The 14,461-nt window shown below is 40.8% G+C and overlaps 1 protein-coding gene across 1 annotated transcript in view; it reads right to left on the minus strand.

Moving 5' to 3' along the window:
• tnmd (tenomodulin) overlaps window positions 1–14,461 on the minus strand; it is a 50,004-nt gene that overhangs the window by 9,275 nt on the left and 26,268 nt on the right. The window contains exons 3-5 of the mRNA XM_083915258.1: window positions 10,998–11,138; window positions 5,807–5,914; window positions 553–712 (exon numbers count right to left, since the gene is read on the minus strand). Coding sequence (XP_083771384.1) covers window positions 553–712; window positions 5,807–5,914; window positions 10,998–11,138 — 409 coding nt within the window. The remainder of the gene's footprint in view (window positions 1–552; window positions 713–5,806; window positions 5,915–10,997; window positions 11,139–14,461) is intronic.

Here is a 14,461-nt window from a genome sequence, read left to right on the forward strand (position 1 = left end):
ATTACAGTGACCGCTGACAATGACAACAGCAATGCACAAGTTTGCCTATAATATCTCTTACTGCAATGTAATTCAACTGACAGTTGTCTACCTGCACGTGAATTGTTGCTAGTGAAATGTCACAGTGATTCAGTCTATTGCCAGACTCTCTTTCAGATTCATTTATGAGAAGTCGTTCTTATCTTTTTTGGGTTGCTTTGCAGTGTAGACAGTTGTTTTCTGCTGGATTTTCCTCTGAATCAGACTTTTACCATCTGAAGGGACGAGTACGAGCATCTGCATTTTTAGAACGCGGAATAGGAAAACTCTCTCTCTTATAAACAACTTACAACTTTCTAAAGCCTGAAAACTAGGTGTGAGAACACCGAATAACTCCACCACTGACCACCAGTCTTTAATCTTTCCAAACACACAGACAGCAGCCTGGGCTGGATGCTCATGTGGTCGGGAAAACAGGCAGTCCCCATGGACCTGCATATGGCCTGTGGTGATGCCCTCCAGCGAGGATGTTAATAGTCTGCATTTAGACGCAGAGATACCCCCTGCTCTCACCACTCAGAGGGGAGGGGTGGATCCAGTGGATGGGCAGCTCCTGGCAAATCTCCCAGATCTTGGAGTCGAAGAGGAAGGCTGGGTTAATGATGGGCTCCTCGGCAGGAACCCACACTTGGGAGTCTTCCACCTTCATATCCATGGGCTCAGTCTCATCCACCTGCAGCCAAAACACACACACACACACACACACACACACACACAGACACAGACACAGACACAGACACAGACACAGACACAGACACACACACACACACACACACACACACACACACAATATAGCATGTCAGAGCCTGCAACAGGCCCCACACAAAGTAAAGTATAGTGCTGCATTTATGCCACGCCGCAGCTCTGGCCTCATCATTTTCATCTATCACCTTTCTGTCTGCTGAGAGGGCGGCAACTTCCTGACTCCTGACTCCCACTGCCCTGACTCCCTCCTCCTTCTCTCTCTCACCCTCCTCTCAAGCCTCCGGCATGCTCTTTCTATTATACATCATTGAAATTCACAGACAGTGATGATTTGACTTTTAAATGACTTTAGAAGTGGTCTTCATTACTCTGAGTGTGACTGCAATATCGTTTAATGTGACAGACACAATAAAGCCTTGAATTCTCCTCCCTCCTACCCCCTTGCCTCCCACCACCCCCCCGTGCGCCACAATGCTTCGCTTGGCACCCACCACTATCAGTGGGCTTAATTTGTTGATACTGTAGTTCATGAGCTGTAAAGTAAACTATTATTGCTTAATGATAGGGACAACACGTCAGTGCTGTCTAATAGAGACGTATGAAGGGGATTTGGTAATGCTCTCCCCTAACAGTGCAGATATTTGTTTTCTTCATGTATATGTAAATACACACACAAACAAACCCCTCTTCCCATTCCCTTGTTAATTAGCAACCCAGAACAGAAAAACAGTTCACTTGACAAATGTTTTTACAAGGTGATTTTCTCCCAGTCTAAAGCTTAATTGCACATTAGTTAAGCTTGACGTAGAATCCTGGGGCTATAGTCGGAGCAAGAATCATTTATATTGGTTTGTGCCTCCTCCCTCATGTTCACCCCTGTCACTCTCCCTTGAATTACAGTTTCACTTTCCAGGCTGCTTCTTGTTTGTCACTGAGCTACACAGTTGTGACCTGCAGAGAGGAATAAAAAAGACTAAAGCACATTCACATCAAAGATTATGTTTGGGCCAAGCTTTTGACACACTTTCTCCCACTTTTAGACAGCGGCCAGCAGACTAATGATGACTCGGAGGACGGGTGTGGCAGGGTTGTGGTGGTGCAGTGGAGGGGGGTGCTCTGGCAATGAGCTGGTGTGCTCATCGTTCCTGTGGCTGCAGAAATTAAAATAAAACTCGAACACAAACAGCACACTCTCTAATTGGACCTCTTAACCACTGAAGCCAAGTGAGTCTTCTTTGGAAAGTAAATGGAGGTCACGACACGGGGCTCACAACATGACTTTGACTTCACAGTTGAGAAACGACGGCAATAACTTGCAGCAGAGGTCCTGGGGGGGAATGGTAAAGGTCAGCGTGGAGCAGGATTTCTAAATGCCAGTTGACAAGCACAAAGACAACATCATCACAGTCTTCTAGTTTATGCACTTTTCAAAGGTTTTCCATGTTGCTTTTGACAAATGGTGCATTATTAGGACACAAGAAACTTTATCAAGTATTTGACTGATGAAATGTGAATGATGGTAATCTGTTTATTGCAGCCTGCTCCTGGTCTATGTATGCTTTCCTCCCCAACGTAATTATACACCAGTTGTGCTGCAGCAAATGAATTTACCCTCTCCTGCGACTGTGACCCAAGGGGAGGAAACACTGTTTACATGACACGTTGTTTAAAGTGGTGCTATGTTTGCCGGAGATTAACAAAAGTGCTCTCATGAAGAGCTTTCACATAAGACCCTTTCACAAGTCCACTGCAAACCGGAAATGATCTACCTGACGTTATCTGGCGGAGCTGTATGTGAGAATGCAAGTGTTTGAATAAATCGGATTGGACATTAAATGAGTTTACCTCTGCTACAAAATACAAAAAGGGTGCACAGAATGGGGTACAGAGTGAAGGAGTGAGCATGTTGATGACGTTTCTATCCAAGGGTGAAGGAGAACAGTCAGGAAGATGTTAAAAAAAATTCTATGATATATGGAGAGACGATGAGATTCTGAAACTTCTATCATTAACGGCAGATCCTGAAATCATCAGACATTTAAAGGATCGGCAGGAGGACTCAGTTGATTATGACCAAATTGCGAACATGCTACATGACAGAAATGTAATCAGTGTCATGTCCTGCCTCCTACACGCTCTACCTGGGGACCAGGGGTGTAGTGCTATATTTCTTACTACCAGAGCGCACTTATGACGCATGCACATAATTAAAATGTTACACCTTTTCTCAGGTTGTGTAACCTACTGTGACAAGTCTACATGGACCTGATACGAGTCTGTATGATTTGAGACCGTATAAAGCCTTTTACACACTGTGATTAATTTGCACTTTAATATATTTTAACTGTGTTTCTCATGAGTACTTTCACACAGAACGTGAATATTACACAGAAAAAAAGTTACATTATTTTTTTTGATCAAGGTCGATTATGCAGGGTTTTCGCACCACGAATACAGACAAGTTCTCACAAAAAAGTGTGTGGATGTCCCCCAGATTATTCAAACTGCAACTATTCTGTTTTGCTCACTTGGAGAAGCAGCCCTACACCCCTGCTGGGGACCGCCCTTGCCTAAACCATGCAAAATACTTACAGTAAGTGAGAGCACATCTGAGACAGACAATCTCCTATTATCTATACTATATATATCCATATATATACTTTATTTGTACCTGATTCATCTAACATTGTCCAGAGTTCATATGAGAAAATGTTTTGCTGTACATAACACAGAAAGGGGGTTTCAATATGCAGCGTACCAGATGGTGAATTCTACTTGAAATCCATATACAAGGAATTTACAATGAGAGTGCTGACTCTTACCCTGAGGGTCCAAATCACACCTACATTTAAAACAGTGAAATTTTGCGGTCAAGCAAATGTTTTTGTTCATCTTTGGTGAACTTTGACATGAACATTTGCACAGTTGTCTTGACTGTGCTGACCTTTGAGGGAACAGACAGAGTGAGAGGACAAAATAGAGGAAATAATTGTAGTTTATTAGCTGTGTTGCACTGTCCAGCATTATTCAACCTTTCCTCAAGGAAGAATGGAAAAAGAGGTCTAAACTTCTGAATAAACTGTGTCTTCTTAGCTACCGTGCTAGCAAGCTTGGATAGAGTAGATCAAAAGCAGTCCCGATGGTTATCGTTATCCATGCTAGCATTTTAGTAACTGGCTAACATGTTAGCGGTTAGCTCACCAGCTTCACTAATTTACCAATGTAAATTAATATTATTATTATTAGTAGTAGTAGAGCCACTGGTCATCCTGTCATGAATTGAGCTCATATCTTTATGCAGACAAATATTTGACAAACAAACTCTACTGTGTGCTTGCTGGACTAATTTTCTCTGTGCAGTTGTTGTCTGAGTGGGAGGTTTTGGGTTGCTGGGTGAGCTTTGGTCATCCATATTAAGTGGCTGTTTAATGGAGCAAGCAGCATCAATTGACAATGTTAAGGGGTGCGAGGGAGGTGGATGGCGATTTTCGTGTCGGACTGGGGGAACTGGAATGAAGCTCAGGGATTACTTCCTCCGACGTTTCATAGAGGAGGCAAATTGAAAAGGGAGAAAAAAAATCCTGGCAAACAATTCATGTTTGTCACCTGGTTCTCCCTCGCAGGGGCTGCATTTCCTTATCAGCCGCTTGCAGTTTTTTCGCAATTTTTTCTATTGTTTTTCACCTCGTCTCTAAAGCCTGCCTCTGCTGCTCTGAGCCATCCTTCCTAAAAGCCTGCGGCTGGGTTAAGCTAGGAACCATTAGTGCTTGGCTTTAACCCCTGTGAGCTTCACACGTTTCACTACCTGAGGAGGAACTCGTGCTGATCTTCTCCAGGGTCACACCTGGATGGATCAGGGGCCTCTTTCTAATGTGATAACCGACCATGGTGAGGTCAGGCCAAGGTCACTGTTAATTACCTACATTTGGCAGCCTCGTTATCACTTCTTAGCCTGGCTGTTGATTCAAGGATCCTTAATAAGTGTACTTCAATGTATCTCATAAGGCAAGGCTGTATATGACTATTCATAGTGATTGATTATAACAACCCTAATGTAAACCACAACATGAACTCCCTTTTTATTTTATTAAACATGGTGTAGAATCATAATAAGGGTATCCCTAACTAATACAAGCCCCACTCACGTTCCTGGCTTTAGATAATTCACATTAAGCCAATTAGGCTTCACAGTGCACAAAAATAAGACAGAAATGCCATGGACATATGGTACTGCCTGGGCAATTAGTATCTGTAAACATGGATCAGACATTATGAAGATGAGAGGAAAAAGATAACAACACAGCGTTTGGTTTTTGGGTGTAACAGCTTGTGTTCTTAAAGTTGAAACTCAGACCAGGTTTTGCTTGGACTAACAACTGGCTAATTCTGTTTTTCTTGAGCAAGGAGCACCAGAGATTTGCCAGCTACTTCTTCCAAGCTACAATGTGAAATGCAAATGAAAGCAGGGAAGCAGTAGAAACATTCGAGAGTGGGATTTTCTCTTTGAACATACGGCCCACTCAGTGAATTGCACTGTGACATTAAAAAAATGGGAATTTTGATTGATTGAATTTCCTCCATCCCTTTTGGTGAAGTTCATATACAACTATAAGAACCTAGAGAATCACTCTGAACTTAAAGCAGGAGCCTGTGAATTTGACCAAAGAAAAATAATCTTTAAAAAAAATACCATTTTAATGCCTTACCTCTCACTCAGACCTCTCCTGCACCCTTTCCCCTTAAGGCTATTTGAGTAGAGCCTTTGGAGGAGATGATTAAAAATTTATATTGGCTCAAGATTGACAGAAAACAATATTTGATGTGAGCCACAAAGATGCTCTTGGTTTGTAGGCAGCTTTCTGACGGTTTCACAGGCACCACAAACCACAGTTTACTTTTCAGTGAGGGGGGTGGGGGAGATAGGATAAGATGGACAGACGGAGGATTTGTGTGGTGCTCACAGAGCTCTACTCTGGTTATCTCTCTACAATATGCATGACAGCCTCCAAAGGACTACAGAGAGTCTGAGGTACAGACAGACGAAGTAGGAGGTGTACTGTACCAGTAACTCTGTGTCCTCGGCCTCCACCTCTGCCACTGTGGGTAGTTTCCTAGTTTGAGTCCTGATGTAGCACCTCTGATGTTCGGCGAATCGGATCCCAGTGATTCCCTTTGAAAAAAGAAAAAGAAAGGAAGGAATACTCAGGAATTCAGACATATGTATCATTCATTAGCTTTCTGTGATGTGGATATCCCAAAAGCACTGGGGCGATCATTTAAAAATGCTCAGCTTTTTGCTGATAATCAAAGCTCTTAAAAAAGTCAAAGAAGTTAAAACCTAATGAGTGAGAAGAGGTGTGTTTTGATCTTTTTTTTCTTTCAGCATGGTATGAAATTTTATGACTGCCTGGCCCTCGCAACACAGATCTTGCTCTCAGGCTGAATAGATATAAAAAGGCGTGGGTGTTCCTCTGTGGATGTATGCAGTACTACTTCATAGCAGATAACAGTATATATTGCACAGGAGAGCAAAGTGACATTGTTGAGAATGAAGTGTTTTCTACAGAAAGAGCCCCCATTGAATTAGGCAGTCATAGGTCCCTGTCACTCTCTTAATCTGCGCAGTCAAGTGTGGAGTCACTCTCTTGAGCTCCACTGATGATCCTCCACCGTGTGGACGGTAGCTCTATTCAGCCTGACACATAGAGCCTCAATAGGCAAGAAAGATCTGTTAATTCTCTCTTGCTGCCATTCTGTGTTAATCTAAGATATTCAGCTGGAATACGTCTGAAAGACTCTCAGTATCTCAGATTGTATCCAATTTATTTTCTGCAGAGAAGAGCTGCTCATTCAGCACACCGTATTAGAAGAGACGGCAGGATCTACATCTGCCACGGCTGCTTTCGAATTGTATCAACTGAAAATTGTATGAGCAGCACCATGAAAATGGACTTGATTCAATCTAAATTTAATTACAGTAACACAGTGATTGCTATGACATCTCCTTTGAATTGGTTAACTTGACCATGTGGGTGCTTTTTCTACATTCTCTGTGGTGCTGTCACTCTGGAAACCAGATACCAGCCGCACATGACGTGATACAAAGTGATGCCTGTCATAATCTACCGTGTGTAATTTCATCTGTGTGGAAAAAGGATGGGGTAATAATGGTCTCAAGCACAAAAGCATAATGTTTATGCCAGGCTTTATTGTGATGAGTCTCTGTTTAATTTGGGTCTTCTGTATTGGTGAGCTGCAGCAGGAGAGGAGAGGGCAATGTTGTGATGAGATACAATAATTACTGGGGTTGGTCATTCAGAAAATAGAGACAGACACATTAAGGGATGAGAAATGGAAAAGCAATGTCATTTAAACACACAATGATGAAATATCCTCTTGGCGCATTCATGTGCAAGATGCTCATCTATTCAAGAGGAGAGAGAACATGTAACTGCATGCATCATTCAGCTCCTGTGAACAAAGAAGTATAAAGTCATGTCAGCCGGAATTAGTTTGTGTGATGTCTTGATATTATCAACATCATTTTATGCATTTAAGGGACATTTCTTACTCTTTAAATCCCTATCTAACAATCAAAATATTTGTACTTTAAACCACAGAATAAACATGGTTTGATAAAAAATGTGACACATTTTTAAAAACATAAATAAAGCAAATGTAACTCGGCATGCCTTTGTCTGCTTGTAATCGTTTATATAATAAATCTTCTTTTAAATTTCATAAATCTTTGCTCAATCACTGTATGTTGTCCTTTCCACAATATGTGGACTACACAGTGGAGCACCAAAATGAAAAGCAGGATGTATGATCACCGTAGGCTATCCTCCACATCATCAGTGGATTTTTCAAAAAGTTACAAAGAAATTTTGGCCGGATGAAACGCTTGAGGGGAGTTTTGTTGCTTCCATATACTTTGCTCTGAGAAAAGGATGCATTGCAGTGTACAGCTGAAGAAAGAAAGTGTTATTTTTTTTATTCCCCTCTGAACACCACGTCTTCATGGCTAAAGGCGCTTTGAACGAGAAACAGCACTGACTACATGAGCAACACAAACAAGTTTACACCTACAGAAGTATTTCATATACAGTTGTGACTGACACAAAAGCACATTTATATAAATAACTACATTTTGGCTAGCACTGACTGATATACGCTTGCTAATTTAGTTTGCCAACAGTTTAATTATATTATCTAGCCTTTAATAATTATTTCTTATTTATGTTTGTTGGTTTTGTGTTAACTTGAATTGATAGAGTAAAACCTCATTGGTTTAATTAATAAAAAAGATTTGTTAAAATGATATAAGAGCTTCAGTTAAATCGTTGTTTTTTCACTTCACAGATAACTTAGAGATGTTGCTGTTGTGTTAATTCTCTCTGTGCCACCTTTCAGCCACATTTTCACTTCCTCAGACCCCTTCGTTGCCGTTCCTCTGCCTGTCCACCAGATGCCCTCCCACTTTCCCACCTGCAGTCACCTGACTCTCACTTCTAGCCACTTCCTGCTGCCCTGTAGCAAGGCTTACTGAAAGAGGCTGAGAGACGTGTCTGAACTTTTGGGTATGGTACATGCAATGCAATGTAAGTGGAGCTGCGATGTTGGAGGGTTACAGCAGATAGCGCTAGTAATAACGAGATGGTTTCTGCTCAGGTGCTCTGTGGTTGCACTTAGCCTGACAGAATTTTTTGGCAACTCTCAAATTGATGGTGGCTACAAAACATATCTTTATTTTACATATACAATATAATCCGACCCAAGGCTGACTGCAGACGCCTCAGTATATCATCCCTATTTTCTATGATTGTTCCTGCTGTTGAGCCTTTTGGCAAATGCAGACCAGATTTTAGCAAGTGTGTGTTGTACTCCAATGATATGACGCAATATGGCGCCGTCACTTCTCCTCACCCTTCTTGACCTGTAGTAACCCCTTTCCTGCATTCCCATCACCTGACCTTCCCCTCCCACCTGTTCACCTTTTCCTAATTTCCCTCATTAGTCTCAATGTGCAGCCTATATCAGCCTGTTACCACCCACTCTTCTGTTTGTGTGTGTACGGATTCTCCTTCCTATATAGTGAACTGTTGATAAGGTTCATGGTTTTAAAATGTATGTTTGACTCTACAGACAAAAACATATTTGACCCATGCAGGTTGTTGCATTTCATCCAGGTAAACCATATTTAAGTAATTAAGCTCTACAGTAAAATGAGTAATTCGCAATGACAAATTGTTTAAGTTACATGGTGCATGATGTTGTTTGCTCATAAGTTGGTTACAGAGATTTTTTGAACACAACAAAGTTGGAAAACTGAGAAAGTGAGAAATTAACCAAAAAAGTTAACTAAATCCATTGAGAAACAAAGCCTGTTACATTGACATTAATATTACTTATTACAGATTGGCTGCAGTCACCATCTGTTTCTTCCAACATCTTTGGTGATTTATGGATGTCGGCTAGAGCTGCAGGCAAGACACCATCTGAAGGTAAGCAACTAAAACAAGATGACAATTGCTGCTGTGTGGCTTCACCAGAATCTGGTGAATCCGACAGTATCTGTGCTGAGAGGCGGATGGCTGTTATGTGTGTGTTGAAGCAGACAGCTGATCTAGTAGGCCTTGTGGCAAGTGAAAGGAAAAAAAAGGAGATATGGCAGCAACACTTGCAGTGTGGAATACAAAATGTTTTGTTTACCATCCTAGAAACACGGTTGCTCACTAGTACATTACAGCCTTACAGCAAGAATGCAACTGTGAGTGTGACTGTGTTATCCTATATGTCTATTTGTTTTAGCCCTGAGATAAGCAGAATAACTAGGTAGATATTGGAGTGATGTTTATATACACGCACGCAGAGGCACACACACACACGCACGCACGCACGCACGCACGCACGCACACACACACACACAAGTATATTTGTCATTTTATCAAACAGAAGTTCCAGAACAAGTTTTAGGCCGACTGTGCTTTTGTCAAGAATATTTATCATGGATTTATGCTAATTTAAAAATTAGCCTGGTGATTCTCTCAGATTGTCTCTTTCTCCATTTCCCCCCCATTGAAATGAGTGTAGTATCGGTCTGAAAAAATAGTGAGTGGATTTCGCCTGTGGTCCAGTCCTGGTGGCATAATCCCCTCATTTTCCATTTCTCACACAGCCCTCGGGCTTGATGGAGAGTATTAAAAAAATCTATTCTAGCATCAGCACAAAAGCTACTACTTAGTACAACCTATTGTTTTTGTGTAGTTTTCCTTCCCTTAAAAAAAAAAAAAAAACATCACAATGAGGTTTGAATTACTCTGCTCACTCGCTTGTTTCTCAGTCTTCCGTGGTGGAGCACTGAATCAAACAAATCTCCTCGGGGGCTGTGCTTTACTCACAGAAAGTGGAACAAGCAACAGGCACATGTGTTTATGCATGTGTGTGTGTGTGCGTGTCTGTGTGTGTGCGCGTCTGTGTGGGTAAGTGGGACACACACACACACTCAGAGACAGAAAGAAATGGAGAGATTGATTGCAGAGGTTAAAGTTTCCCGGCACTGTGCTGGCTTTCCATCATATTGAGCCATTTTAGCTTCACATAGCCCGTTGTAACAAATGCAATAACTCAATGTAGGTTTTTGTTTTGGATGAGGAGCATCCTGTACCATTCAGCCTTGCAACCCCAACATTTCACAGTTAATAATTGTGTGAGAATAAGAGCATCCATTTACCAGTCAAACAGCCCGCTCCCTTCGCCGAGGTGCAGCAGGTGTAACCTCCTGCACGCTCGAGAAAGGATTTAGGAATGAAAGTGAAGTTAATGAGGTTTGCTGGAGACAAAATTTCAGTTGAGAGAGGTGTGAGAAACAAATAGAGACAGGCTTTCTAATGATGTTTGTTTCTGCAGTGCGAAGAAACTCCTGTATAAAATTAGCAGGAAGAAAAAACAGTCTTTAGTGAAAGACTGTCTTACTGGGCTGATTTTACTGCCGCATAATCTCAAGCAGCACCGTTACTGAGTATAATTTCCTGTTTCTCAGATGTTTCAAAGGTTTGTCACACCTGTTTTCACTGAGAGTGACAAGAGGAGTAAAATATTGTTGAAGAAAATATGATTCCAACAAAGGATAAATGATGTCAACCGCCTCTTTGAAAAGGGCAGGATGTGAACATCATATTCCTTCCTCCTCTTAAGAGAAAACACAATTACAGCATCAAGTTTTCAACAGCCTTGTTTATCCTTTCACTTACATTTTTGAAGTCGTGCACCTCAAGGACCTCCTCGCTGCCGTTTCCCATTCTGAAAATCTCAATGCGCTGACCTGGATCAATCTCCATCACACCGTCTCTCTCCACACCATCCAACACAGCCTTAAACTGGTGGTCATACACCTGCAAGGACAGAGAGAATCTGTGAGGCATATTTATCCTGTGTAGAACATCGTTTTGTACCAAAGAGTAGTAAAATGTCAGTAAAAAAACCCCAAGAAGATTGATTTTTTTATAGGGGCCACCCAAATCAAGTCACAACTGTTTCTAGGGGTTGTAGTCGATACTCAGAGCATTAATACAGCAGCAAACTCATATTTTCTATATGCACTCACAATCTTTTCCTAACCCTAACCTAACTTGAGTTCACAATTTCAACTACATGCTCCCAGTATTTAAAACATTAATATAGCAGCAAACAATTATTTTCTATGTAAAGATCTAGTGGAGTAATGGCGTCTTAGCGGAGAATGAAGTCACTCCCTCCGTGTGTTGTAATCAGGTTGGTTGTGCCGGTCCGGATTTTCCGAATACGGTTCAAGTTGTTCTTTCATGTCAACAAAAAGCTGCCATGTTTTATGCTTTCGGGAAACGTTGACACATTATTGGAATGTTTGATGAAGATACCGACAGCGATCACTCGCGAGTCAAAAGTTTGCTACGTCAGAACTTTTCCGACAAAGGCGTTTCCACATCTAGTTAAGCGCATCATCTTTTACGACAAAGGTGAAATCCACCTCAAGTGAAGCGTAAAAACCCTTTTGTGCAAATGAGTATGTTTTATTGAACTTTGCCGTTTCCATTTAGCTTTTATAATGCAATACTTCCAAATGCGTTTTAACCTCCATATTCTTCACTTACAACGTCCATGATCTGACGCAGCAGCTACAGCATCTTTAAAACAATGTCTGTCTCAACATCTGACATCTATACTGTTATATTCATAAATTAACATCAGTGATAACAATCGCTTGTCCATTTAAAACATTTGTTTTGACAAGCTGTAACGTTAAATAAGAATTTTCTTGATAGAAGTCAGAACTCAGTAAAATAAAACCCTTTTGAATCTCTGGTACAGTTAAAGCCTTCTCTTCACTGTTGCCTTGAAGCAGCGTTGTTTATCACAACTGCTTGTTTATGTACTGTTCTTGGACATGCATGGATGGCTCTTAAAATTCCCTGTCTGAAAAATGATTCATGCCCACCAGCTGAAAATATGCTATTAATATTTATGTGAGGGTTGTGTTATGATGAGAAATATATTGCAGAGTTCATCTTCATCTGTCTCAGTGGCAAATCAGAGCCTCGCCAATGAGACGCATGATTAATGAATACACTCGGATGGGAGTCCATCAGGATTTATACCCCTCATCAGAAACATCTGAATGTCCTCTAACGCACTAACGCAAAATTAGCTTTCACTTTACACTCTCTCACATGTTCAGTATTTAACATGTCTGCTTTCTTTAACGCAGAAGGACATTTAAATACAGTGCTTCACATACAGCAGCAACTTTTTCTGGTGGGAGGACGGAGTAATAATGGTCAAATGGGACATAATTCTTAATAGAAGATCACTGTTGGAATGGCACTTGCAGATAAATCTCCATTAACATGGGTCACAGTAGCCTTGGCTCCAAAGAGGAGTAGAACTTAAAATCGTCAGGAGAAGCCAAATTAAGATGGGCTTGAAATTTTAAGTGTCAATCGAGCAGTTATGGATAAAATTGGGGCTATTAAACAGTCTGAAAGTCTGTGTGGTGAATTAAAGTTCTATTTGAGCATTTCTTTTATATTAACATAAAGGTGGATTGGGGGAATAGATTCTCCAGGCTTATTGATTTATACTAAAACAGTGAATTACATTTTCAGCAGGCTATCACTTTTGATGAAAATCCAGCAGTGAGAATCTCCCCACTGCACTTGGTTGAAATAGATAATAATGTATTACAACAGTTTGACTTCAACTAGTTCAATATCCAAAGCCGCTGCTGTGCAGCATAATTGGCATTCTGAAAATAGAAAAGAATAGCCTCTGTATGGCTTCTTTTGATACTTATAGCATAGATGCTTCAGTACATTAGGGAACTTGCAGTTTGATTTATGCTGCAATAAGAGTCGGATTTGAAAACACAATATTTTGCCTCACTGTAATGAAGATTATAGTTGTTTGTTTTTGAGCTGACTCATTATTTACATTGTACGCTTAGGTTTGAAAATACGCAATGAGAGACTTAAAGAGAGATATTTTGTGCATAATTTGCTTATCTTGTACCACGTCTGTCACAGTCATTTGGCTGAAAAACCTTTCAAAAAAGTTTTTTAGCTTCCCATATGACACCTAACAGGCAGATAAAAGGCCAGCACATAGGAGAAGCTCCAATTTATGTTACACACTCGGAACAAAGGCTGTTATGTGACTGCTTTGGTCACACTATTAATACTCATGGCACTGCTGTGACATTAAAGCTGCAGTGATTCAGAAAGTCCACTTACTGGCTCAATCAGCGACACACAGAAATCTGCAGCAGCAAATGGCATCTGCATGAACAACAACGTAATTGTGAGAAGTGTTCGTTATAATGGCACCACTGCACACCTGCTTATGAATACAACTGGACGTTGCTCGTCCACTGATACATATTTGAGACATGACTGAACCATCTGATGCCATTCAGCTAATACAAACATCTTCAGTTCTCTGCCTGAACCAACACTATGCTTTGCTTCATTTTCCGAATCTTTCTACCGCATCTCATGGTCTTCTTAAATGAATATTTCGCCCTCAAAAGGATTTTTTTGTATATCAGTTACTGACCCCATGTGCGTAAATATGTGGTTTTCTCACACGCCTCCATGGTGATCAAAGAATAAAATTGTTCCTTTAATTTCCATGACAACAGAGCAAACTCACAGAGGAAGACCTTGACATGCTGTGGAAAGCACCAAAGAAAATAGTAAGTGGTCCTCGAGTTTAGGTTTTTCATGCCTAAACAGTCATAAAGGTTTAAAAGCTACAAGAGCATTGTATCTGCTGAAGATTTGCTCCATTTCCCCAAAATATCAGTGATCAATTGTATAGATCATATTAGATGTACTCGGTGTGTGCTACTTATTTTATTAGGGTTACAAGAGAGAAGTATACCAACAAATACAGCAAACAACATACAAACAGGTTTAAACCTCCATCATTTGATTTTATGGCCTCTTGTTGGCATTGCAACTCACTATAAACGCAACATTATCATATTATCACCTCATAAAATTGTTATTTATACATTTGGCAGATATGGATATACATTTATTTGGAATCGTGTTGTGTCAGATGCAAGGAAGTCCAATATTTATTCTTCTCACATGGCAGCCTCAGCCATCAGGGTATGAATGTGTCTGTCAAAGGGTGAATGCTGTTATTGGTTGTAAAGCACTTTAAGTGGTCGGTAGAA

This window comes from Echiichthys vipera (assembly GCF_963691815.1).
Source record: "Echiichthys vipera genome assembly, chromosome: 6".
Classification (NCBI taxonomy): Eukaryota; Metazoa; Chordata; class Actinopteri; order Perciformes; family Trachinidae; genus Echiichthys; species Echiichthys vipera.